The 25440-nt window shown below is 46.3% G+C and overlaps 1 protein-coding gene across 2 annotated transcripts in view; it reads left to right on the forward strand.

Moving 5' to 3' along the window:
• The window catches only part of cttnbp2 (cortactin binding protein 2), a 67620-nt gene that overhangs the window by 38728 nt on the left and 3452 nt on the right, over window positions 1-25440 (forward strand). For both annotated transcript variants that reach the window (XR_004209749.1, XM_020481188.2), the window contains exons 3-16: window positions 1621-1848; window positions 5233-6676; window positions 8791-8997; window positions 9806-9905; window positions 12001-12151; window positions 13208-13438; window positions 16557-16674; window positions 18156-18455; window positions 22366-22461; window positions 23288-23367; window positions 23626-23812; window positions 24378-24545; window positions 24761-24942; window positions 25167-25351. Coding sequence is in view for 1 of the 2 variants with exons in the window: in XM_020481188.2 (XP_020336777.1) it covers window positions 1621-1848; window positions 5233-6676; window positions 8791-8997; window positions 9806-9905; window positions 12001-12151; window positions 13208-13438; window positions 16557-16674; window positions 18156-18455; window positions 22366-22461; window positions 23288-23367; window positions 23626-23812; window positions 24378-24545; window positions 24761-24942; window positions 25167-25351 (3677 nt within the window). In the remaining variant the exon portion in view is untranslated. The remainder of the gene's footprint in view (window positions 1-1620; window positions 1849-5232; window positions 6677-8790; window positions 8998-9805; window positions 9906-12000; window positions 12152-13207; window positions 13439-16556; window positions 16675-18155; window positions 18456-22365; window positions 22462-23287; window positions 23368-23625; window positions 23813-24377; window positions 24546-24760; window positions 24943-25166; window positions 25352-25440) is intronic.

Raw genomic sequence — 25440 nt, forward strand, 5'->3', positions numbered from 1 at the left:
TCATCTTCAATGCCCTTGCTGATGGAAGGAGGTTTTCACACAAAATCTCACGATACATGGCCCCATTCATTACACGGATCAGTCATCCTGGTCCCTTTGCAGAAAAACAGCCCCAAAGCATGATGTTTCCACCCCCATGCTTCACAGTAGGTATGATGATCTTTGGCTGCATCTCAGCATTATTTGTCCTCCAAACACGACGAGTTCAGTTATTACCAAAAAGTTATATTTTGGTTTCATCTGACCATATGACATTCTCCCAATCTTCTTCTGGATCATCCAAATGCTCTCTAGCAAACTTCAGACGGGCCTGGACATGTACTGGCTTAAGCAGGGGGACACTGCAGGATTTGAGTCCCTGGCGGCGTAGTGTGTTACTGATGGTAGGCTTTGTTACTTTGGTCCCAGCTCTCTGCAGGTCATTCACTAGGTCCCCCCCCCCCCCCCCCCCCCCCCCGTTTTGCTCACTTGTGATCATTTTGACCCCACGGGGGTGAGATCTTGCGTGGAGCCCCAGATCGAGGGAGATTAACAGTGGTCTTGTATGTCTTCCATATCCTAATAATTGCTCCCACAGTTGATTTCTTCAAAACCAAGCTGCTTACCTATTGCAGATTCAGTCTTCCCAGCCTGGTGCAGGTCTACAATTTTGTTTCTGGTGTCCTTCGACAGCTCTTTGGTCTTGGCCATAGTGGAGTTTGAAGTGTGACTGTTTGAGGTTGTAGACAGGTGTCTTTTATACTGATAACAAGTTCAAACAGGTGCCATTAATACAGGTAACGAGTGGAGGACAGAGGAGCCTCTTAAAGAAGTTGTTACAGGTCTGAGAGAGCTAGAAATATTGCTTGTTTGTAGGTGACCAAATACTTATTTTCCACCATGATTTGCTAATAAATTCATAAAAAATCCTACAATGTGATTGTCTGGATTTCTTTTCTCATTTTGTCTGTCATAGTTGAAGTGTACCTATGATGAAACTTAGAGGCCTCTCATCTTTTTAAGTGGGAGAACTTGCACAATTGGTGGCTGACTAAATAATTTTTTGCCCCACTGTATCTGCCCGTCTGTGTTACAACATCCCAGAATATTACTCACAGATTAAACACAACATTTCCCCTGCCTCTCGACTCCCAATGTAATCTAACAGACACCATGGCTCCTGTAGCAGTGAGTGGTTGGACAGGAGAGTGGAGCTTAGGAATTGGCCCATGCCAGAGAGGGCACAGTGGGCACAGCATGACCGTCTGGACTTGCCTTTCCCACGACCCGCGGGGCTGGGCTGAGCTAAGGCTGGCCAGAGTGCAAGTGAAGGGGCTGAGCTGAGACTGGGTTCCTTCAATAACATGTATATGTGTCTAGGACAGGGGTGGACAGTTCTTAACTTGAAGAGACCCTGCGTGTGCAGGCAATTAGTAACACTTAGGACCACAGACATGCTAATCAATCCACTCGTATAATAATAGTATAGTAATCGTCAAACGTGTACCTAGCTAATGCCCTTCGGCTTTTTAAGAATCGATTGGTTGTACAAATCAAATGGTCATAGACAGAGGAATCACAGAATTCCATCAATCTGTGTCTCTCTCTCTTTATTTATTTATTTATTCTGTCTCTCCGTAGGCGCGGCGGAAGGAGGTGTTCCTGCAGGAGCGTTACGGCCACTTCAGTCTGACCGACCCCTTCCTGGCCCTGCAGAGGGACTTTGACTGTGTCCCGGGGGGGGACAAGGAGCGCCGGCCTGTGGGCTCCAGTCCCATCGCAGTCCTGGAGGCTGTCATGGCCCACTGCAGGAAGATGCAGGAGAGGATGTCAGCTGAACTGGAAGCTGCCGAGAGCAGGCAAAAGAGGGTAGGTTATGGGAGGCTATGTGTAGACAATACTATAATATGATAACTGTGTGTGTGTGAGATGCATTTGAAGTTGCTTTGCCGTATTTGGTTAATGTCAAGTGTGTGAATGTGCGTGCGCACGTCGGAGAGCAAGTGTATGTATCTGCTGTACATCTTACTGTCCCTGGACTATGTAGGACTACCTGTCTGATTTAACTCCACCCTGGCCAGATGTGTTCCGTCTCCGTCCTGTTTCCCCTCTCTCTGTGTGCTATTCCAGCAGAGGTAGTGGGTGAGGGATGGAGTGGGTGAGCGTAAGGGTGTGTGTGTGGGAGGTTGGCAGGGCGAGTGTGAGGGGAATGGTGTGCGTGGCAGTGTATAATTGTCTATGGTTAGATAGAATGTTGGTGTGTGGAATGGGGCTTGCCTGGGAGGAAGGCGGGGGGTGGGAGAACTGCTCTCCTTGTCCTGCTCCTGAACCCTTCCACCAGTCACAGAGCCAGCGGAGACCCGAGATTCTCTCCAACCGGGCTTGTGTGGCTGGGGAGACACCTCTGTTAGCCAGCACTGTGCTGTGTGCTCCAGATAAGCAGTGAGACACAGCCAGCCAGCCAGCCAGCCGGGGGATGATGCGGAGAGAATGGAAGAAGGGGGGAAGGTAGAGTAAGAGAGAGGTGATTGAGGAGTATTTAGAGGATCCAGTTCCGTACTAGCTAATTCCATTGCAAAACGTTTTGCTACGGTGTGCCCTACTCGACATGACCCTGCTGTTTACGTTTAGCCACTGAGACACAATGAAACCTGCAGCCGCTCCATTTTGACTCAATGTCACTACAGCAGCACAGCATGGAGTCCAAAACACTAGAAGCTCTTGGCTCATTTTCCCAATACCCCCTCCCTCCCACTCCTGGAATAAACCATCTCCCCCAACCTTCTGCCTTTGTCACGGTGACAGGCCACACGATTGTCTGGATGAGGCTAGCCGTTTCATCTGCCACAAACCAGAACATGACAATGACGAGAACGCCAAACAAATCGTTAGCGCTGGTCTGTGAATAATAACATACTGGAACATAAACAAATACATGAGAAACAACTTTTTTTTTTTTTTATCCTATCCCGTGTTCACGCCGACCCCCATACAAAGTCACGTTTTTCTGAGTCAGCTTCTTGAAATATGAATGGGTTTTAAAAGCCAGCTGAAAGGCCTGGTGCCATTCATCTGTGTGTAACACTCCGCTCACCTGCCTGGTAGAGTGCAAGGCTGTGTGTGTGTGTGTGTGTGTGTGTACTGGCTTAATGCATTATGAATGAGTCAATAGGAACAGGGCAGGGTCCTCACTGACTTGTGTTGCCAGTGAGGTGAACACGCCGAGTGGACAATGCAAGTAAATCAAATGGTCCTTTAGGGAGAATATAGACTCCACTCTAACAAGACCCGCATCCTAAATGGGAGAAATGAGTGTTTCCTCATGGCAACAGATCTCACCGTAGTACAAACGGCACAGTTGGAAGTGCTTCATTTCAGTCGGATGTCATTCTGTTGCTATTCCAGCTTCATGCCGTAGGAGCTACTCGGCCTCATAGGAGTGACGTAACAGGGACTCAGTCGATCAGTCCGAGATGTGTGCTCGTTCCTGTGAGGATTACAAGGGGTCGTGTTTGGGGGTGGGTAGCAGGCAGGCGTAGTGGATATCAGCCTCATTGTTTGGGCTCGTTAGAGCAGCGGGGCAGGCAATCGCCCGGAAAGCCCAGTTAAGCCTGTACCCTCGCTGCCAACGCACAGCTAACAATAGCAGCCACGCTCCAGATATAGTCGCCCGGGGTTGACAAGTCATCGAAATTCAATCAGATGTTTGAAACGTTAGATTCCATCGTCCATTTTTTTTCCCCGTGTGAGCGCCGTTCTTCCAATAACTGCTCCGTCGTGTGTGTGTGTGTGCTATTTTGCATATTGACTGTTTCTGTGTAAATTAGGTATTTTGCTTTCTGAATTATGATTAAATCAATATTCTAAAATGGAGGACTGTTATTGCTGAATTCAAACGGGTCTGTTTTGTATTCTGTGGTCTTTTAGGGAGAGACTGACAATACTGAGGTCATTTAAACATGACTATTTTCCACTGTTGTGTGAACATGGAGAGGAGGAAATGTTCCTCGTTCTTGTTCAGTTAGTTGAGCACTACTATTCACCTTGTCCTTTTGAACATACAATGTCAGCTTGCAATTATTGCCAAGTGGTGTTTCCTGAAAGGTTTGTAGCTTTTCAAGATCATCGTAATTCCATTGTAGGCGTTGTCGTGTTTTCAAGTCTTTGGTTATCAGACCAGGTAGGTTCAGGAAATAGTTTCAACAAACGCAAGGAGCCTAGACAGCACCTCCACAGTTCATAAAGTGAGCATATTGATTACAGTGTGTTGGCGAGCTGAGCTCTCCACTCTGGGCGTGATTTGAGGGAGGTGTGTGTGTGTGTGTGTGTGTGTGAGTAAGGAGGGAGCAAAGTGAATGTACGTGCGGCCTTGTGTATTGGATTAACGTTAAGGTGATGTGTGTGTGTGACGCAGGGTATATGTGGTATATGTGACGTGCCGCAGATCTACTGTATGTCATGTGGCGGCGTGAGTGTGACATGCTGTACACCGAGCATACAAATCAACACCTGACCAGGTTAAAGCTATGATCCCTTTATTGATGCCACTTGTTAAAAAGGACTTTTTAAGCCTCGAGACGATTGATACATGCGTGTGTGTGCCATTCAGAGGGTGAATGGGCAAGACAAACGGTTTAAGTGCCTTTGAACGGAGTATGGTAGTAGGTGCCAGGCGCACCGGTTTGTGTCAACAACTGCAACACTGCTGGGTTTTTCACACTCAACAGTTTCCTGTTGTGTATCAAGAATGGTCCACCACCCCAAAGGACATCCAGCCAACTTAACACAACTGTAGGAAGCATTGGAGTCGACATGGGCCAGAATCCCTGTGGAACGCTTTCGACACCTTCTAGAGTCCACGCCTCGACGAATGAAGTCTGTTCTGAGGGCAAAAGGGGGAGGGTGCAACTCAATATTAGGAAGGTGTTCCCAATGTTTGCTATACTCCGTGTATGTTTTGCAAAATATATACCAGATGTGGGTAGTAGATATGTGTGCTTGATATCTGTGTAGTTTGGTGTAGGTGTGATCTGACCGTGTGTGTATGTTGTTACGCAATTGTGTGAGTGTGTGCAGATAACGTGTGTGATTTGAGTTTCCATGTTTGAGATCGTTTGTACAGTTTGTGTTTGGGATAGCGGTGTGTTGTTCGGTCTGTGTGTCTGACAATACAGTGCGCGTGTGTGTGTGTGTGTGTGTGTTTTTTTTCTAAACGACATCTCCCCTGACTGGCTTGTGGTCTCTGTCTTTCAGCTGCAGCTGGAGAAACTGCAACTGCAGAGTCTGGAGCAAGAGCACCGTAAACTAACCGCCCAGCTGAAGGACGAGCGGGAGAAGAACAAGCACATCGTGATGATGCTGGTGCGGGAGTGCAAGCAGCTGGCCACGCGCGTGGTGGAGGAGTCGCAGCGCTTCGACGAGATCTCCGCCCGGCTGGACGACGAGGGCCGCTCGGCCGGGCGGCTGCAGGAGGAGCTGACGGCAGAGAGGCAACGCGGACAACAGCTGGAGGCCAAGATGGAGAAGCAACTGTCAGAGTTGGACACGGAGCGTGAGCAGCTGCGTGCCAGGCTGGGCCGAGAGGAGACTGAGAGCCTGAGCCTGCGCCGGCTGGTAGAGCAGCTCAGGACTGAACGGGACGGTCAAGATGTTGAAGACTGTAAGGATGATAGAAAGGTCTCGGCCCAACTGGGTGCTGCTGCCGTGGATCCCACTGCTGCCACCAACACGCCACCGCCCAAACCTACGGTCTCTGTTGCCGTGGCCACAGACCCCGTCATATCCCGGACGGCCTCCTGCCAAACAGATCTGTCCCCTCCAGAGGCCGAGGGGCAGAAGAAGCCAAGCCCCCTCACCATCCCTGTCAAACCCACTCCCACCAACTACGCGGGCCTCAGCCTGCCCAAGACGCCCAGCGCAGGCCGGGGGCTGGTCCATAGTAGCGCAGGGGGACTTCCTCAAATGGGGGAGAACGGAGCAGAGGGCCAGACGCCCCACGGGGGACTTCACTCCCCAGCCCCCACTCCAGCGCTGCCCACGGGGGTGAGCCCTCGCGTCCAGGCTGCCCGCTACAAGTTCCAGGAGCAGGACCAAAACGGCACGGCCTCCCACAGCAGCCCACCGTCCCGCGACCTCTCCCCCACCAACCGCGACAATTTTGCCGCCAAGCAGCAGGCGCGCCACACCGTGACACAGGTCCTCTCACGTTTCACCAGCCCCCCAGCAGGGGGCCCCAGCGCCCTCCGTCCCGGCCTGCCCCACTCCACCTCGGAGGGAGGCCCCTTCCCCGGCCGACTGGGCCACCCCATCGGCCTCAAGTCCCCCACCGTGGCCAGGATCGACCGGGGCAACCCGCCCCCCATCCCGCCCAAAAAGCCGGGCCTCTCCCAGACCCCATCCCCTCCTCACCCACCCATCAAAGTGGTGGGGGACGGCAGCCGCTCCCCCGGGGTGGGGTTAAAACCCGCCACGCCCCAGCTGCCGCCCAAACCCGCCCTGGACCTGGTCCCAGCCCTGACAGCGTCTCAGGTGGGTGCCTGCCCCCCCGTGAGGGGGCCGCACCAGGCCGCATGTGCAGAGTGCCCCCCCACCAGCGCTGGCATCACTGTCAGTAGCCCCTCCATAAACCCCTCCTCCTCCGCTAGCGCTCCATCCCGTAGCCCCCGTGCCCCAGGCAGCCCCCTGGCAACAGCATCAGGTAAAGGGGCACCACGCTCCCCCTACCGCTCTCCCCCTACTGCCTCTACCTCTCCGCTCCAACTATCTTTCCAATGCTAGGTTAGCCTAGCTTAGCGTAGTGTTCAGGATATAGGGAACCTGCTTTAACCACAGGAGTCCAGAGGAGAACACAACAGAGCAGGGTCAGTCAAGTTCAGCTCTCGTCCCTCCCTGGCCCTAAACCATTGCTTGAGACCTGATCTCTCTGTATGCATACTTAATTCTCTTCCCCCTCCTTCAGGAGCCTGTCGTCTCCCTGCTTCTCCATAGACCTATTCTGACACGTTATCCCCTAGCTAGCAGCTGTAAACAGACCAGTGGCAGGCTAATATCATGTGCCTGGATAAAGGGTCAGATGCTAGGCTAGCTTGCTCCGGCTGTAGGAACTAGGAGCGTTACTCCACTGTTTCTTGAGGTTTTGAGGTTAGTTTTCCCTGTTCAAATAGGGTGTGTAGGGTTCCTATGAGTAACCCTCCTCTCTGAAGCTGATGCCAGTGGCTGCTCTCTCCCTCATCCCCTTCATCGTCCACTAGCATGATACCTGTGACCCTTGACCCTTCTTCCTCTACATCATTACCCCCTCCCTGCACACTTCCTGTCTGCACATTTCCTGTTTTCCCTTCACTAACCCCTCCCACTGACCATTCCATTTCCCTTCCTGTGTCAACTCCTGCACTCTGTTTTGATGTACCTATTATGTATGTTGACAGTCCTATGAATGTTGCTGCTGTTGTGCTTAAACTACTACTTCTTGTTTATACTGCAACGTGTGTTTATTGTCGCAATTGGTTGAAAAAAAGGTTTTCCACAACCATTTTCCAAGCAATCAAGTGGAGAAGTTGCGTGATGCAAGTCCTGTTTTTTTTGTTGCCTTTTTAGTTTTTAATGTCAATGTGAGAGAAGTGTTTCGCACTACACTGACCGAAACGAACTAGTAATGGTGCTCGTTAGTTCTTAGTACAGATTTCGCCGTTTTCTATTGACATTTGCAGTATTCTATGCCCCACATTACTTCATGAAGTGATACATTTTACTTTTTAGGTTAATGGTCCTGTTGTCAGATTCCAGTCCCAAAGTTGTTTTGTTTATCCAAATCAAGTTTGTCTCAATGTTTCAATATGCCGAGGAAATTGTATCATTTCCAAAACACACTTCTATTAAGACTAGATCACTACACAACGTCTGACTCCACAGCGGTGAGACAGACTTTATTTTCGACTCAGAAGACCAAACTAACCAGCCGATGTAATATCACCAGTAGTGGTGTGGTCTCTGTTACCCGTCGACATGGAAACGGTGACTGCTGATTTACTTACCCCCCTCCCTCTCCTTTTCAGTCTATCAGACAGGGGTGTTCCCGGAAAGGTCTTCAGCTCGCTTTGCTCCACCCACTTTTTTGAACCTGTTTGTCCTGAGGAGAGTCAAATAACCCACGGTGTCCCTTTTTTGTAGCGTTGTAGCTAACAACGGCCTTTACCTTCCCTCCCACCCCGTCTATAGAGCAGAGTTTTTACCATTTTTACAGCACAGTAGATTAGAGCTGAATAATATTAGGCCTATGCTGTTGAGTTGCAAATTAAAAGTAGGCTATTGGCTTTTCTTTCTTGTCCTTTACTGAATCGTGTTATGGTTTCTTCTTTACATTTTTCTTTGCTCACACACCAACCTGCTAAGTAACAGTGTCGTCGACATACTAAACGGTTTGTGCATGGATGGGGTCGGTCTGTTGATTGACCATTAAATACACGCGTGAATGGGGATTGTTGTGGTTGGTTGTGCGGCTGGATGGATGGATGATGGTTGAGATGACAAAAAATGCCCTCCATCCTACACCTGGGTTCCATGACTTGTCCACCTGTTCTGAAAGGCAACTTATTCTATGTCGTTGCTTACGAGGGCATATGTAGCAAAGGGAACAAACTCTTTAAATTCACTCGGTTATCAATAGACTCATGCTTTCTCGTTTGAGCTGTAACTATACTAGTCATTGTGTCGTGGAACTCCCAGGTGTCGTCCCTCCCCCTCTTCTCCCAGCCCCTCTCTATCAGCTTCCCTGCCATGTTAAACCTTGTGTCCCCTTTAACTCCCATTTAGGCTGGTGTCCCTCCATAGTCCCCTCGCTAACCTGCGGTGGGCCCGTTGCCCTGGACGACGGGCGCCCCCTGCTCCTCCAAGCTGCTTCCCAGGGAAATGTCACTTTATTGTCAATGCTGCTTAACCAAGATCCAACGGATAATATTAGTCACCTTGAAGACCACCCAACCTCTGCCTTGTTTTCTGCTGCTCAGACCGGACACACAGGTACAGTCATCACATTCTGTTGGTCGCACGCGCCGAGTACAACAGGTGTAGACTTTACCGTGAAATGCTTACTTACGAGCCCGTTCCCAACAATGGAGAGTTAAAAAAGTAAGACAAGTAATTGCAAAAAAAATAAATATATGTTACACTATTAAAATGACAATAACGAGGCTATATACAAGGAGTACCAGTGGCGAGTCGATGTGCAGGGTTACGAGGTAGAGGTAATTACGGTATGTACATGTAAGTGGAGGCAACTAGGCAATCAGGATAGGTAATAAAACACAAAGCTGCAGCATATGTGAAAGTGGGTCTGTGTGTGTGTGTGTGTGTGTGGTGTGTGTGATGTCAATATGCATGTTTGTGTGTGTGTGTGTCATTGTACTATGTGTGAGTGTGTGGGTAGTCTAGTGAGTGCATAGAGTCCCTGCAAAACATATATGATACACACCTGAAGATGTTAAACTCCATTGATTCATTTTAGTCAATACAGTTATTATAATTGATATGAAGCACAGAATTACTGAAGATAGACAACATGGGAATTGTGGCCTCAAGGGACAGCGATCCCTGCTCACTCATGTGTGTCAGAAAAACCTCCTGCTGTTCCACTCTTAGGCGGTAGACACACACACACCTATTGCAGCCAAGATTTGAAGCCTGCCTTTCACGTTTGATAGTGTTCTGTCATTCAATTGTTGTTGATCTGTAAACAGTGGCAATGTGCAGAGGCACAAGTAAAACCCTGTTTCATTTAAAGGAAAGAACTGAGGAAATAAATGGCTATTTCTCTCTCCCACTCTCTTAGACTGTGTTAAGCTGCTGCTGACTTCAGGGGCGTCTGCTGATGTTTCTGATGAAAACGGATTTACACCTTTACACTTTGCCGCCGCGTTCGGACACCACAGGTTGGTGCACAACGCACGCAACCCCTATTCTTTACATCAACCTGTCTCTAAAAACAGCCACTGCTACATACTGCAACCCCTCAATATCTGGTTCCATAATAGAGCCACTGCCAGTAACTGTCGGCTCAGTATCTGGCATGCGTACAAACTGACAGATATTGTGTCTCCATATGTATCACACACAGCAAACTGTCAAATCCTGCGCTAAGCGTGTGACATGTCATTGTGTTACTGTACATGTTAAATATAGTATCCTCTCAAATATAGTGTCGTCCGCGTTTGGATGGACTTGGCGGCTCAGAGTAAAAGTTGCCTTTACCGCACAGATCTAGGATCAGCTTACCTGCCCCGAATCCATAAAGGGAAATGTACGTTTTAACTTCATATTCATCATCTCCAGTACCACCCCAACGTCAACATATGTGACAAATGGTGCGTTTCTATGTTTTGTTGTAAAAAAAAAGATGGAGGAAGATGACATCATCAACCAATTAGTAGACAAAACCCTACACATATTTGGTTATAATTACACGATGCACACCGATGTCATTCGAAACACTTATCTTCCTTACTACGAAACACAATGGGCAATTTTCACATATGTTGGGATGCTGCTGGAGGTGAATATGAGGTTTAACAATTTTGAAATGTGCCTTTAACCTCGACGGGATCGGTGTCCTCCCCCCTGCGGGATGGTTGCGCTAATGTGAATCCCAGGACATAGACATGCCTATGGGCAGAAAGCTTACGTTCTTGTTAATCTAACTGCACTGTCCAATTTACAGTAGCCATTAAAGTGAAAGAATACCACGCTATTGTTTGAGGAGAGTGCACAATTAGGAACTTGATAATGTATTAATAAACCAATTATGCACATTTGGGCAGTCTTGATACAACATTTTGAACAGATATGCAATGGTTCATTGCTGCCATCTAGTGGCCAAAATCAAGATTTTGCCTGGGCTGTAATAATACATTATGGCCTTTCGCTTGCATTTCAAAGATGGTGGTAAAAAATATATAAAATAACGTTTTTTTCTTTGTATTATCTTTTACTAGATCTAATGTTATATTCTCCTACATTCATTTCACATTTCCACAAACCTCTAAGTGTTTCCTTTCAGATGGTATCCAGAATATGCATTTCTTTTGCTTCAGGTTCTGAGCTACAGGCAGTTAGTTGGGTATGTCATTTTAGGCGAAAATTGGGGAAAAAGGGTCCGATCCTTTTAACAGGTTTAAATTAGGGGTTTCCCACCCCTGGTCCAGGGGCAGTTGTAATCCTCTACTTCTCTGGCGCCCCCCTGTGGACACCTGCAGAGTGACGTGAGACAGGAGTAGCTGGGGATGTCTTGTCCTTTATGTGAGCCATGCTGTGCTGGGCACACATCCAGCCCTGCCCTATACCATCCTCTGTTGAGTCTAGAGGCATCCTGAGTAAAGTAGCCCTTAGCCCTGACCTAGGAATGAACAGTGGTGGCTGGTTGGAGGCGGTATAGGAGGACGGGATAATTTTGAATGGCTGGAATGAAATAATTGGAACAGTATCAAACATATGGAAGCCACGTTTGACTCCATTCCATTTATTCCATTTCATCCATTACAATGAGCCCATCCTCCTATAACTCCTCCTACCAGCCCCCACTGGAATGCATGTTACCATTGCTGCAGTAAACGTTTTGAGACAGTGAAACACCACTCTGTGTGAGTGACTGTCAGCGTGCCGATCGGCTACCCCCACTATTAATACTACTGTTGTTGCCAATTACAACACTGCACATTCACCAGCTGGCCAGGGCTAATACGAACACGCACAAACACTGACCTATGTCTGCAATACAGGAAAAGGGTGACCGTTTGACAGCGTAGAAATGTTACCATAACTTTTAAGTTTGACAAGAGTTTCGCTACCTCTACGGAGCTGTTTCCTGGACAGAGTTGAATATAAATCAGAATATAAATCTACTGAAATGAATCCGTATAAAAAAATCTGTTCTAGACTAGGGAGTCCCAGACTAAAATAAGGAGGATGCTTCAAAAACCACGAAACCGCCCCTGTGTGTGTAACCTGACCTCTTCTTGTGTGTACGTCCAGGTGTGTGGAGGCCCTGGTGTCTGGTGGGGCTGATGTGGATCATGGGGCTGTGGGTGGACAGACCCCTCTGTTCGTGGCCAGCGGAGCTGGCAGGCTGGACTGTACCAGAGCCCTGCTCAACGCCGGCGCAGACCGTTCACGATCCACCACCGTAAGTCCCCAACTGGCGCCAGATGTCCTCAACCGTGCCTTGTTGTCCTCCCCTGTCTTACATTTCTCCTATTTTCAGATGGTCCTTCACTGACCCTTATTGTCACACTCAGGACTGAGATCGTTTTTATTCCCCCCCCAGTCAATCAAGATCACAGAAAGCTAATTGGGTTTTAATGTCTGCTAGACGAGTCGTGCAGTTAGTCCTTAGAACACATACGCTTCAAAACAGCAAGGGAATTAATTCACTTTTCACATTTGCATCACAACACTGCATAGGAGCAGAAAGCAAGAGATCAGAGCCTTTTAGTCAAATTGTTATTTTATTTAACCTTTTTTTAGCTAGGCAAGTCAGTTAAGAACAAATTCTTATTTACAATGACGTCCTAGGAACAGTGGGTTAACTGCCTTGTTCAGGGGCGGAACGACAGATTTGAACCTTGTCAGCTCGGGGATTCGATCCAGCAACCTTTCGTTGGCCCGACGCTCTACCTGCCGATCAGTGTTTCACTTACAGGAAATCTATATCTCTAAAGCAGGGATATTTAAAAAAAATATATATATATTTGACCTTTATTTAACCAGGCAAGTCAGTTAAGAAAAAAATCTTATTTTCAATGATGGCCTAGGAACAGTGGAACTGTCTGTTCAGGGGCAGAACAACATATTTGTACCTTGTCAGCTCGGGGGTTTGAACTTGAGTCCAGCACTCTAACCACTAGGCTACCCTGCCGCCCCAAATATCTCATATGACCAATTTACTCACGGTATTGTTGTTGCCAATTATTCATGAATGTGTTTGCTTAGTTGTGTATTTAGAAAGCTATGTCTAAATGTCTTGGTGACGCCCCTCTGCGAATAGCCACCATGTTGTCCCTGGGGCAACTGCGTACAAATGCAGCTCCACTGGGCTATTTTGGTCAACATCACATTTGCAGAAGTCATATCAAACAATATATCACAGAAAGTATTTCCAATGTTGTGTGCATTTTTAAATTGGAACAGCTTGGAGTGTATGCAGGTGGCTTATGTCTTTGTGTGTGTGTGTGATCCACAGGACAGCTGCACGGCTCTCCACGCAGCGGTTAGCTCGGGACATGTGGACACTCTGCGGCTTCTCCTCTGCCACCCTCCCCCTGACCACACACACCATGACCCTGACCACAACCATAGCTCTGACCGTAGCCCTAGTCCTGCCACGGTCCCGATCCTATCCAGCACCTTGCTGAACCAGGCAAACTGTGAGGGCTGGACCGCTGCACACATCGCTGCTGCCAGGGGCTTCAAGGTACTGGGACATGACTCGTGTACTGAAAAAGCCCACAGCAATGTAGTATGCACTGTATGTATGCACATAGACACATTGACCATATTTTTCTATTTTGTTATTTGGAGACAAACAAAAATGCACATGCTTACACATATAGTAGCTGTGCAGAATTCCCCCAATTTCAACCATATACGGCCTATTTGTGTTTTTTAAATGATATTGTTAGAATAATAATGTTTGAAAATATCTCATTTACAAATACACTTGCATGAAATGACCCTCTATCAAACCAGCATCTTTCAAAGGTACCGCCCCCTCACAATCTGCATCCTAAGCTCCTGTATTTTTCACCATGGATTTCATGATTGTTTTTGTAAAGTCCTCTTGCATATTCAACATTAGTTGGGAGACTATGTTTATAATCTAAACACGGTTCTCTAGAATTGACCAATGCACAAATCGTTTACATTGTGTCCAAGATCAAAAGCCCTATTTATGAGATTGGGACGTTGCTTTTCAGGAGCGATTTCCATTGTAGTGAGTTACTTTGTGAACATTTGAATAAACTCTGAACTTTCTTAAACTGTACCCAAAAAAAGGATCACCCACCTGTGCAAAGAACGCTTCCTCCTCGGTCTTGTGGTATAAATATTGTCTTTGTGCGTTTAACCCCCGTCCAAGGGTCGGTGTTGTAAACTATGTCGATCAAAATCCACATTTGACATTTTGAAGGGGACCGACATGTTTGAGCAGTCATAACAGACGTTGGCGAGATTTGTAAAATCAATTGGGGAAATTATCTTTGTACGAGCAAGAATTGGAATATGCATTGGTTCTCTGTTGAAATGTGAATTAATCCAGCAACAATTGTGCCAAGTTAATTTACACTGCACAGATTTAGATACTGGAAAGAAGGGAATCCTGCGGTGGCCAGAGTATGCATGTAGCTTCACACAGACACGTACTGTGCCTTCTGAAAGTATTCAGACCACTTTTTCCACACAATTTGTTACCTTACAGCCATATTCTAAAATGTATTAAATTGCCACCCCCCCCCTCAATCTACATAATGACAAAGCAAAAACAGTTTTTTTAGAAATGTTTGCTAATTTATATTTTAAAAAAGAAGATGAAATTAAATTACATTTACATAAGTAGTCAGACTCAGTACTTTGTTGAATCAGTTTTGGCAGCGATTACAGCATAGTCTTCTTGGGTATAACGCTACAAGCTTGGCACACCTGTCTTGTGCCTTTTTGCTGAGGAGTGGCTTCCGTCTAGCCACTCTCCCATAAAGGCCTGATTGGTGGAGTGCTACAGAGATCGTTGTCCTTCTGGAAGGTTCTCCCATCTCCACAGAGGAACTCTGGAGCTCTGTCGGGTTCTTGGTCACCTCCCTGACCAAGGCCCTTCTCCCCTCATTGCTCAGTTTGGCCATGCGGCCAGCTCTAGGAAGAGTCTTGGTGTTTCCAATTCAAGACCTCATGGCTTTTTTTTTGCTCTGACATGCACTGTCAACTGTGGGACCTTATATAGACAGGTGTGTGTCTTTCCAAATCATGTCCAATCAATTGACTTGACCACAGGTGGACTCCAATCAAGTTGTAGAAACATCAATGGAAACAGGATGCACCTGAGCTCAATTTAGAGTCTCATAGCAAAGGGTCTGAATACTTCTGTGAATAGGATATTTCTGTTTTATTTTACTTTGTCATCATGGGGCATTGTGTGTAGATTGCAGATTTTTATTTAATCCGTTTTAGAATAAGGCTGTGACGTAACAACATGTGGATACATTGAAAAGACTCTAAATTGAGCTCAGCAGTCTGAATACTTTCCCAAATGCTGTGTGTGTGTGTGTGTGTACAGTTGAAGTCGGAAGTTTACATACGCTTAGGTCATTAAAGTCATAATTGACTCATCCTTGGCTAATTGGTAGGCTAATAGGTTAATTGGTTCATCCTTGGGAGCACTTTCCAAACGCCTGAAGGTACCACATTCATCTGTACAAACAATAGTATGCAAGTATAAACACCATGGGACCATGCAGCCATCATACCGCTCAGGAAGAAGACGCGTTCTGTATCCTAGAGATGAATGTACTTTGGTGCGAAAAGTGCAAATCAATCCCAGAACAACAGCAAAGGACCTTCTGAAGATGCTGGAGGAAACGGGTACAAAAGTATCTATATCCACAGTAAAATGAGTCCTATATCGACATAACCTGAAAGGCCACTCAGCAAGGAAGAAGCCACCTCTCCAAATCCACTGTAAAAAAGCCAGACTACGGTTTGCAACTGCACATGGGGATGAAGATCGTACTTTTTGGAGAATTGTCCACTGGTATGATGAAACAAAAATAGAACTGTTTGGCCATAATGACCATAGTTATGTTTGGAGGAAAAAGGGGGATGCTTGCAAGACGAAGAACACCATCCCAACCTTGAAGCACGGGGGTGGCAGCATCATGTTGAGGGGGTGCTTTGCTACAGGAGGAACTGGTGCAATTCACAAAATAGATGACATCATGAGGATATATTGAAGTAACATCTCAAGACATCAGTCAGGAAGTTAAAGATTGGTCGCAAATGGGTCTTCCAAATGGACAATGACCCCAAGCATACTTCCAAAGTCAAGTTATTGGAGTGGCCATCACAAAGCCCTGACCTCAATCCCATAGAACTTTTGTGGGCAGAACTGAAAAGGCGTGTGTGAACAAGGAGGCCTACAAACCTGACTCGGTTACACCAGCTCTGTCAGGAGGAATGGGCCAAAATTAACCCAACTTATTGTGGGAAGCTTGTGGAAGGCTACCTGAAACATTTGACCCAAGTTAAACAATTTAAAGGCAATGCTACCAAATACTAATTGAGTGTATGTAAACTTCTGACCCACTGGGAATGTGATGAAAGAAATCAAAGCTTAAATAAATCATTCTCTCTACTATTATTCTGACATTTCACATTCTTAAAATAAAGTGGTGATCCTAACTGCCCTGAGACAGGGACTTTTTTACAAGGATTAAATGTCAGGAATTGTGAAAAACTGAGTTCAAATGTATTTGGCTAAGGTGTATGTAAACTTCCGACTTCAACTGTGTGTGTAATATATATTATACTGTTTTGTGTGCTGTCAGGACTGCCTGGAGGTGCTGTGTAGCCACAGTGACCAGGACATAGAGAGGAGGGACAAGTGGAACCGCACCATCCATGACGTTGCCACCGACGACTGCAAAGACTTACTAGAGAACCTATGTGAGTACCAGCACCAGGGTGTGTGCACGCTTGTTTTTTTTTGTTCCAGCCTAGCACCTGATTCAACTGTGGCTCTTCTGTGTTTGAGTGCTCCATCCCCCTTTTCAGTCATGTGGACATATGTAATTGTCTTCCATTACATGGGATCAAACATTGCAATAATACTGCACCGAATAAAAATATAAACGCAACATTCGCCCCCTAATCTATGGATTTTACTTGACTGAGAATACAGATATGCATCTGTTGGTCACAGATATCTTAAATAAAAGGTAGGGGCTTTGATCAGAAAACCAGTCCGTATCTGTTGTGACCACCATTTGCCTCATGCAATGTGGCACATCTCCTTCTCTTAGAGTTGATCAGGTTGTTGTTTGTGGCCTGTGGAATTTTGTCCCACCCCACTCCTTTTCAATGGCTGTGCGAAGTTGCTGGATGTTGGCGGAAACTGTAACACACTGTCGTACACGTCGATCCAGAGCAGGATCTCGTCCGGGTATCTCTGTGCATTCAAATTGACATTGATGAAATGCAATGCAATTGTCCATAAATTATGCCCTCCCGTACCATAACCCCACTGTCACAATGGGGCACTGTCCACAACACTGACATCTGCAAACCACTCGCCCATACTACGCCATCTGCCCAGTACAGTTGAAGTCAGGATTCATCCGGGAAGAGCACACTTCTTCAGCATGCCAGTGGCCATCGAAGGTGAGCATTTGCTCACTGAAGTCGATTATTTCTGCCGAACTGCAGGTGAAGACCCTGGTGAGGATGACAAGCACTCAGATGAGATTCCCTGAGACGGTTTCTGGCAGTTAAACATTTAAAAAAAATGTAACCCCTTTTTCTCGCCAATTTCGTAGTATCCAATTGTCTCATCGCTGCAACTCTTGTACGGACTCGGGAGAGGCAAAGGTAGAAGAGCTGTGCGTCTTCCAAAACACAACCCATCCAAGCCGCACTGCTTCTTGACACAATGCCCACTACTGCCAAATTCTCTAAAACTACGTTGGAGGCGGCTTATGGAGAGAAATTAACATTCGATTCACTGGCAACAGCTCTAGTGGACGTTCCTGCAGTCAGCATGCCAATTGCACGCTCCCTCAACTTAGATATCTGTTGCATTGTGTTGTGACACAACTGCACTTTTTTACAGTGGCCTTTTATTGTCCCCAGTACAAGGTGCACCTGTGTTAATGATCATGCCATTTAATCAGCTTCTTGATATGACACACCTGTCAGGTGGATGGATTATCATGGCAAAGGAGAAATGCTCACTAACAGGGATGTGAACAAATTTGTGCATGTGGAACATTTCTGCGATCCTTTGTTTCAGCTCACGAAACATGGGACCAACACTTTACATGTTGCATTTTTCTATTTCTGTTCAGTGTAAAACGAATTATCTCTCTCTGCCTCCCCTCTCTCTTTTTTGTTATTTTATGCACCACTCCCTCCCTCTCTCCCTCCCTCAGACTCCTACAGGGTGTTAGTGTGTGTCCAGTCCAGTGGCTCAGGAGAGCCCATGTGTCCAGTGGAGGTGTTGAAGGATGGGGTGTGTGTGAGTGTGCTGGGGGGTGTGTGTATTCACCGGGCTACGCGCTGGGCCGAGCTGAACTACGCCCTGGGCCAAGCCTTGACCTCTCACCTCCAGCTGCTCTGTGGCGACACCAACACACACACACACCAACACACAAACCAGCCCACCAGAGATGACACACACCAACACACACACCTGGGACTGACCCCAGCTAGCATGGCCTCCATCCTCATAGGTAAGGAGCTGTAATGGTTGTTGTTCAATTGATTTACTAGTTAGCTTATAATAAATACCAATATGACTTTAACACCTTGACATTGCCTTAGCTAGTGGTATGATTACCGAAGTGTAGCCTAGCCTGCTGTCTCTAAAGGATTTCCCAAACAGAGAGCATACACTTGGTGAGCAGGGCCTTGTCTGTTTTATTTAAGCCAAATCTCCCAACCTGAGCCAAGTTTACAGAGGTGTTGCGGCCTATTTTGTGTGACAATGCAACATGTTCCAAACAGCTGCTACCTCTGAACGCCTCCCGACCGCCCCTGGGTTCAAGTTTGAATTTCCCTTAGCATGAGGGAATGGATGGCACCCAACAGGAGACCAACGACTCCCTGCTGAACTGAATCGCTTATCTGAATATGAATCTCTCTTATTCTCAACAATGAATCGCTATTACAGTAGGAGTTCATTCCAGGGGAATCTCTATGGAAAGTATGGTTCTTAGACAAATGGGTTTTCAAATCAAATTGTATTTGTCACATGCGCCGAATACAACTGGTGTAGGCCTTCCTGTGAAATGCTTACTTAAACAACAACGCAGTTTAAAGACGGAAAAAAAAAACATTTATTAACATTTAAGTATTTATTAAATTAACTGAAGTGAACGCTAAAAAGAAAAATGAAAAAAAAATGAAAAATTACACATAATTAAAGAGCAAGAATAAAATGACAGTAACAAGGCTATATCCAGGGGGTACCGGTACAGAGTCGGTGTGTGGGGCCACTGGATAGTTGCGGTAATTGAGGTAAGATGTACATGAAAGTAGAGTTAAAGTGACTATGCATAGATGATAACAGAGAGTAGCAGCAGTGTAAACATGGGGGGGAGGTCTGTTCAGGTTAGCTGTTCAGGGGTCATGGGCTTGGCGGTAGAAGCTGTTAACCAGTCTGTTCAGGAATCTCATAAATCAAATTTCTCAAACATACAAGTATTAGGCACCATTTTAAAGACACAAATTCTCGTTAATCCAGCCACCGTGTCTAATTTCAGAAATGCTTTTACAGCGAAAGCACCACAAACGATTGTTAGGTCACCACCAACTCACAGAAAAACCCAGCCATTTTTCCAGCCAAAGAGAGGAGTCACAAAAAGCACAAATAGAGATAAAATGAATCACTAACCTTTGATGATCTTCATCAGATGACACTCATAGGACTTCATGTTACACAATACATGTATGTTTTGTTCGATAAAGTGCATATTTATATCCAAAAATCTCATTTTACATTGGTGTGTTGTGTTCAGTAGTTCAAAAACATGCTGTGATTTTGAAGAGAGCCACATCAATTCACAGAAATACTCATAAATGTTGATGAAAATTCAAGTGCTATGCATGGAACTTTAGATACACTTCTCCTTAATGCAACCGCTGTGTCAGATTTCAAAAAAACTTTACGGAAAAAGCATAATCTGAGTACGGCGCTCAGAGGCCAAACCAGCCAAAATAAATATCTGCCATGTTGCGCAGTCAACATTAGTCAGAAATAGCATTATAAATATTCACTTACCTTTGATGATCTTCATCAGAATTCACTCCCAGGAATCCCAGTTCCACAATAAATGTTTGATTTGTTCGATAAAGTTAATCATTTATGTCCAAATAGCTTAATTTGTTAGGGCGTTTGGTAAACAAATCCAAACACGCGTTCAGGTCCAGCTGAACGTTGGATGAAAAGTTCAAAAAGTTATATTACAGGTCGTAGAAACTTGTTAAACTAAGTATAGAATCCATCTTTAGGATGTTTTTATCATAAATGTTCAATAATGTTCCAACCGGAGAATTCCATTCTCTGTAGAAAAGCAATGGAACGAGAGCTACCTCTCATGTGAATGCGCGTGACTGAGATTGAGGCTGCTGCCAGACCTCTGACTGAATCAGCTCTCATTTGGCCCCCCTTCACAGAGGAAGCCTGAAACAACGTACTAAAGATGGTTGACATCTAGTGGAGGCCTTAGGAAGTGCAAAATTACCCATATCCCACTGTGTATTCGATAGGGGCTGAGTTCAAAAACTACAAACCTCAGATTTCCTACTTCCTGTTTGGATTTTTTCTCAGGTTTTTGCCTGCCATATGAGTTCTGTTATACTCACAGACATCATTCAAACACTCTGAAGTTTCTATCCAATACTAATAATAACATGCATATATTAGCATCTGGGACAGAGTAGGAGGCAGTTCACTCTGGGCACGCTATTCATACAAAAGTGAAAATGCTGTCCCCTATCCCAAAAAGGTTAAAGAGGAATTAGGAGTTTAGATTTATGGTCAGATTTGCCAAATGGAGGGCGAGGGAGAGCTTTGTACACATCTCTGTATGTTGAGTAAAGGTGGTCTATAATTTGTTTCCCCCCCCTGGTTGCTCATGTAACATGCTGATAGAAATTAGGTCAAATGGATGTTAGTTTCCCTGCATTAAAGTCCCCGGCCACTGGGAGCGCCGCCTCTGGATGAGCATTTGATTAGCTGCAGGTGAATCCCCGGCCCTTTTATATCTCTCAATTTCCACAGAATTATATCTTAACTATTTCACTTGGACATTTAGGAGTAAATGGCAAATGAATAGCAGGCTGTAAAATAAAACATAACATAGGTTTTTGTGAGGATGAGTCCCTTTATGAGTAGCTGTCAGTAGGGTTTAGTTGTGTTTTATTCACATTCACAGTTTTAAAGCTGGATTTCAGTGAGTGTTGGATGAATCGTTTTGGAATGAATTGACTCCTTCATAGATGATTATTGAAATCGGGGCTCGTTCCAGGCACCTGGCGTTGCAGCTGGTTTAGCAAAGGTTACACTCACACAGACACACGCAAGCAGGCACGCCCACTCTCTCGCTCTCTCTTTTTTGTTTCTGTATCGCACATCCACCACACATTGCAGCTCTGTTGGATGGCACGCATCCCTGGGTCCTGTCCAAAGTTGTGATCGGGCCAAGCCGGAGAGGGCTGGAACATGAGCCTAATTGAGCTTGGCCCGATCACACCACACCACATTCACACAGAGCCTGCCCAGAATGAACACACACACACACAAACACACTCCAAGGAGGTAATTTCCCGGTCACATTGTTAGGACAAACTCCCTAACGTGTGTCCTGTCTACTATGAATGACTAATCTCGGCACCGAGAACCAAATCAACTGTTACATTTTTAACATGCTAATGTTAAGTCTGTCACAAGAGACTAACGAATGACTGGCTTGGTACGTGGTCTGAACCGACTTAGTGAAGTCTGGCCGAGCCAGGGGAAAGATAATCCAGTCTGTCTGGCTGAGCTCAGACAAAGGAAAGGCGAATGGGTCTGTCCTCTGTTCAACACGTCAAGGTGACACCAGTCAGTGGGAATTATGCCGACGCAACCGCTTTTCCCCAAAAAAACTCAAGGACGAGAGCGCAAGGGAATCCGCGGTCAAGGGAGGGATGAAAGCGAGAAAGAGAACAGTGGCGACTGGGGATGCATTATGGATGAGGTATGGAAAGATAGAAGAGGAAGGAGAGCCGGGGGGGGGGGGGGGGGGGGGTTTGACTTGACATATTCAGGGAAATGTATGATTTCTCTGTGATGATCAGCGCCCTCAATGGGTTTTTGGGTTTGTCTTTCTTTTCACCTCTGAGGGAGTGTGCGTGGGTGGGTGCAGCACCATGTGTGTGCTTACAGAACCTTTAACGTATGATCAACTGTGTAAATGTGACGTTGACGTAAAGTTGTCTAGACATGGCTACAGTGTGTCGTATTTAGGTTACGTTTGAATGCTGTATTTGTTGTTGGTATGCAAATGTCTGTGCTTTTTATTGTAGCATGTATTGTGTGTGTCTTCAGTGCAGTGTGTGGTGCTGCTGTTAACATGTCACGTTGTCTTGTTGTTGTAGGTGACACTGTGTGGTTGCCAGGTCAGGAGCTGCCTGTGTCTCCATGGGACCTGGTCAGGAAGCCACTGAGCCAGAACATCACCATCAGACTCAAAGGTACCAATCTGGCAACCCTGATCATCTTGGAATACAGCTCTCCTCTTTATTTTTTTCTTCTCTTCTCTTTTCTCCTCTGCCGTGTGTGTGTGTGTGTGTGTGTGTGTGTGTGTGTGTGTGTGTGTGTGTGTGTGTGTGTCTATCGAGCCACTGTCCACCCACTGCCAGTGTATTGACGCATTGCCAGGGAATATTTAGCTAGCTTTTTCTCTTTCTGCTGTGTTTATATAGATGGGTTGGTTGTTTAGCATCAAAACCGGACGCGTGTGCAACTATGGGGCGAAACAGACAGGGTTGGCTTAGACTGTTGACTATATTTCGTCTCCATCAATACATTTGCACAATGAGCACTTGTTGTCTCAAATACATAATTACGGTTGTTGGTTAGCTAGCTAGCAAATGTTTTGTCGTATTAACATTGACATGACATCAGTCAAAACAAGACAATGTGTCAAGAACAAGATACAACTAGCTGACACGAGCCACCTGCGATTCCCCACATGGCAGATTCTAGTCATTATTCCTAGCCATCTGGCAATCCAGCCTTCTGCCCCTTTGAAGTGCGCAAATTGTTTTTTTGTGACGTTGTCAGCTCTATTGGCAGGCTCATTTTCAGTCTGCTTAGAACCGTGTGTTTTGACAGCGCAGGGAAGATTCCTCCAGTTTTGACACTGAAACAGCGTATCTGAAGCTCAGAGCACAGTTAAAACTCTCAGGAGGATATTCAAGTGTGTGTATATGTGTGTCTGTCTTCCTGCATATATCTATGCGTCTGGGTGTGTGTTATGATTGCTCATTTCCATGTGGGTTTTGCGTTTCTCGACAGGTCTGTCGGAGTCGTGTCTGGATGAGCTGGCCCTGGAATCTCTTATCCCCCTTCAGCTGCTGCAGAACTACGTCCGCCTGGTACACACACACACACACACAGAAAAGGACAAGAAGAACATTCATATCATTATATGGATTCCCAAAATAGGTCACTTGGATTTTGGGTATAGTATTGTTATGCATGTTAGTATGCCCTCTACTGGCCACATCTCCTTTAGCATGAGAATGTAGTGACTGTGAGTTCCTGTGTCCCCCATTTCTGCCTAAGTGTGTCTGAAACTGCCTGGAGCTTAGTGTGTCACTTTGTTATATTCTCTTGCACTCATCCCTCTTCAGGTGGAACAGTACCGTAACATTATCTTCCACGGGCTGGAGGGGAGCTGTCAGGAGTACTTAGCCAATCAGATCTCCCGCTGCATCAAGACCAAGCAGGAAGTGTTGGGTGTGGCCTGTGACATCATCAGGGTGGAGGTAGACAGGAGTCTGACTAAACAACAGCTGTTGGACACCTTCATAACTTGTGGTAAATGCCTATAAATCACACTCCACCCTTATTGGATTGTTCTATGTGTTGTTTAACTTCTTGATGCACCCATCCCGTTCATCCAAACATCAAAATACTGCCCCCTACACTCAAGGGGTTAAGCAGCAAGGCCCGATGGGGTGTGGTATATGGCCAATATACCGCAGCTAAGAGCTGTTCTTAGGCCGGACGCAACCAGCTTAATTAGAGCAGTAAAAATAAATGTTTTGTCATACCTGTGGTATACGGTCTGATATACCACGGCTGTCAGCCAATCAGCATTCAAGGCTCGAACCGCCCAGTTTATAATATAGCAATATAGATATACCTGCCTTTTTTTCTGTTCAGGGAGCTTGGATTGTGTGTTATAGAATCTACAGCTTGTGATTTTTGCCTCTTTTTTTTTTCTTTTTCTCTCCCCCTCCCCCTCACTGTATTTGATGTGTGTATTTTTGGGATTTACAGGGCTCATTTGAAAAATAGACCTTGGTTTTCAACGTGACTCCCTGTCAAAAAAAAGGTTCAATGAAATAAAAAAATCTAATTGTCTGTGGTCTCCCTGCAGGTTTCCTGGTCCCAGTAGGTGGTGTCTCTCTGTGTAGCAGTACTAATAGGGTGGGGCGGTGTGTGGTGGTGGTGTTGGAGGGACTAGAGAAGGCCCACTCTCTGACTGAGCTGCTGGGAGACCTGTGTGAAGGCCTGGAGAACCGTGGCACGGCCTACCTACTCCATGGTGAGGCCTACTGGATATAGACTGGCTGACTGAATAAATTAATGGGAGTATATGTGTGTGTGGGGGGGAGTGAACCAGCGAGTGTGTGAGTGAGCGGATGAACTGTGAGGGAGTGAAAGAATGAATGGATTAATTAAGGAAAGAATAGATGACAGAATCAACAGGTGTCTAACTACACCCACCTCCCCTCCAAATCATCATCATTCTCCCAACAGGCCAGATGGGCCCGCACCACTTTCAGGAGGGAGGCTTTCTGATTGGCACGCTGTCCAAGTCCCGCCTCAAGGGCTCAGAGCTCCGCCTCCAACAGCACTTCCGCTGGGTAACGCTGCGCTGGGACTCGGAGCCGCTGCACGGCCTTCTGGGAAGGCACCTCCGCAGGAAGCTGCTCCACAAGGTCAGTCACAGGAACACACTGCTCCCTTAGGAACAGACCTAGAATCATTGTATCCGTACCCCGATCCGCTAGGGCACAAAACACAAAACGGACCTTATATAATTCGTCTTACTCGCGCAAGTGGGGGCCAGCCATCTTGGTTTTCTCGAATAAGATTGGAAATATAGTGACGTTCTGGAAAGCTGTGCTTTCCCTTGACACTCTCTCTCTCTCTCTCTCTCCAGACGCAGGGTGGTGGCAGTGGTCAGGCTCCTGAGGGCCTGCTGGAGAGGACGGTGTGCTGGGTGAGCTGTGTGTGGCAGCAGCTGAATGCCTGTCTGTCCCGCCTGGGGACCCACGAGGCCCTGCTAGGACCCCAGCTATTCCTCTCCTGCCCCGTGGTGCCAAACAACACACAGGCCATCGTCAAGTATGCACCTGTTTGTGTGTGTGTGTGTGTGGGGGGGGGGGGGTGCAAACTTGTGTTTCAAGCTTAATTTAAGTTAGACTATGTATGAC

Source organism: Oncorhynchus kisutch, linkage group LG4, assembly GCF_002021735.2.
Source record: "Oncorhynchus kisutch isolate 150728-3 linkage group LG4, Okis_V2, whole genome shotgun sequence".
Classification (NCBI taxonomy): domain Eukaryota; kingdom Metazoa; phylum Chordata; class Actinopteri; order Salmoniformes; family Salmonidae; genus Oncorhynchus; species Oncorhynchus kisutch.